Below are 1,777 nucleotides of genomic sequence, written 5' to 3'. Positions count from 1 at the left end.
ACAACTCATCATTAATTATTTAAGTCTCAACTCCCAGCAACACATTATCTCAACTCTCAATCTTTCTGCATTTGGGAAAATTGATCTAATCACACCGGAATATATGTGTATCAATGAGCCAATCCAGAGGTGGAAAGACGTGGGGAAGAATAAGAAATAAGGACATTGTTCAGAAAGAAAAATATATAAAAACTCTTAGGATAATTCAAAAAATAGTCCGAGATTAAGGATGCAAAATTGCCGTGTATCTTTTATAAGGTAGGTTTTCAAAATGGTTAGAAAAAAACCCAACAAATTTTTTAGCCACTTTGGAAACTCCAGTAAAATCGGGAGGGGCCATGTTTCATCCATATCCCTAGATTGATACGTACTACTTAGATTGTAATATCTTGCGGAAGAAGAAAAATGTATGGATGTATATATATATATATATATATATATATATATATATATATATATATATATATATATATATATATATATATATATATATATATAAATTAAAGGACAGCCATTAGCCATATATACATAGGCCACCAGCGCCCACCTCGATCGATCCAGAAACCCATCATCTATCTCCTTCCTCTAGCCGAGATCTAGTCGCCGGCGGCCTGCCAATCCCACCCACCACCGACGCGAGCCCCAGCCGCCATGCCTCGCGGCGGCCGCAGCTCTGGGGGTACGTGGACGTCGTCGTTCATGATCACTTATATATAATGCTGACGATCCTCGATCATGTCATTGTATCTTATACCATCATCATCTGCGTGAATATACATATAACGGATCGCGGATCATTTTATTTTTAACTTTATTGAGTGAAGGATATGATCGATTGATTGAATTTGGTTTGGTTTGCCAGGAGGACGTAGAAGATCTTATTCCAGTGCCAAAATAGCCAAAGCCCCTCCGCCTGCACCGGGTATGAATTAATCAATGCGTCCGATACAGCAGCATCTACCACCAATTCAATCTATTTATTAATCCAATTCAGTTTGATTCCTTGTCTATTTAACTAGCTAGTATACAGTATATATGATCAAATGAGTTGTTGACAATATGCATGCATGCATAACATTTTTTACAAGGAAGAACTATATATATATATATAACATTGTGCTATTGCATGCATGCATTCCGTTGCAGCGGCCAAGGGCGGCGGCGCTCCTGCTCCGGCAACTACTACCGGCGGCGGCTCTGTGTTGGGCAACATCGCATCCGCCTTTGCTGAGGGATGGGTTTGGTCCACCAGTTGGGCCATGGCAAACAGGGCCATGGATGCTGTCCTTGGCCCCCGTACCTTCCGCATCGAACACACTGCTGCTACTACCAGTGCCACTGCTAGTGGTGGTGGCGATGATGGTGCGTCGTCGCCGTCTAACCCCTGCCAAATCCATGCCATGGCCTTCCAAGACGTATGTGATGCTTCGATCGATCTGGTTTATTATTTGCTAATTTGTGTTTTTTTTTTACTTTTTCACGTACATATACATCTGAATGTTAATTTTGCATGCAGTGCATCAACCAGCATGGGAGCGACATCAGCAGGTGCCAGTTGTACGTCAACATTCTCAATGATTGCCGCCGCAGAGGTCAAGTGGCCGCCGTAGAAACATCCGGATAGCTAGGAGGATCCATGAATTCAATTGAATCCCATCGATCCTAAATCTGGCTGCATCGATCACTATACTATATTTATCTGTTCAAGTTGATTTGCATGATTTCTCTTGTTTGTGGACGGTGGATCCTCTAGTTAGGATTATATAAATTAAATAAA

The 1,777-nt window shown here is 41.4% G+C and overlaps 1 protein-coding gene across 1 annotated transcript; it reads left to right on the top strand.

The window, feature by feature from the left end:
* Window positions 1-542: 542 nt before the first annotated feature.
* LOC136502765 (uncharacterized) lies at window positions 543-1,777 on the top strand. The gene is made up of 4 exons (XM_066498021.1): window positions 543-679; window positions 863-922; window positions 1,147-1,415; window positions 1,517-1,777. Exons 1-4 carry the CDS (start codon window positions 652-654, stop codon window positions 1,622-1,624), a joined length of 465 nt encoding a protein of 154 aa, XP_066354118.1. The 5' UTR covers window positions 543-651; the 3' UTR covers window positions 1,625-1,777.

The sequence above is a fragment of the Miscanthus floridulus genome, chromosome 14, assembly GCF_019320115.1.
Source record: "Miscanthus floridulus cultivar M001 chromosome 14, ASM1932011v1, whole genome shotgun sequence".
Taxonomy (NCBI): Eukaryota; Viridiplantae; Streptophyta; class Magnoliopsida; order Poales; family Poaceae; genus Miscanthus; species Miscanthus floridulus.
The sequence above is the reverse complement of the archived record's forward strand: the minus strand, read 5'-3'. Positions and strand labels throughout refer to the sequence as shown.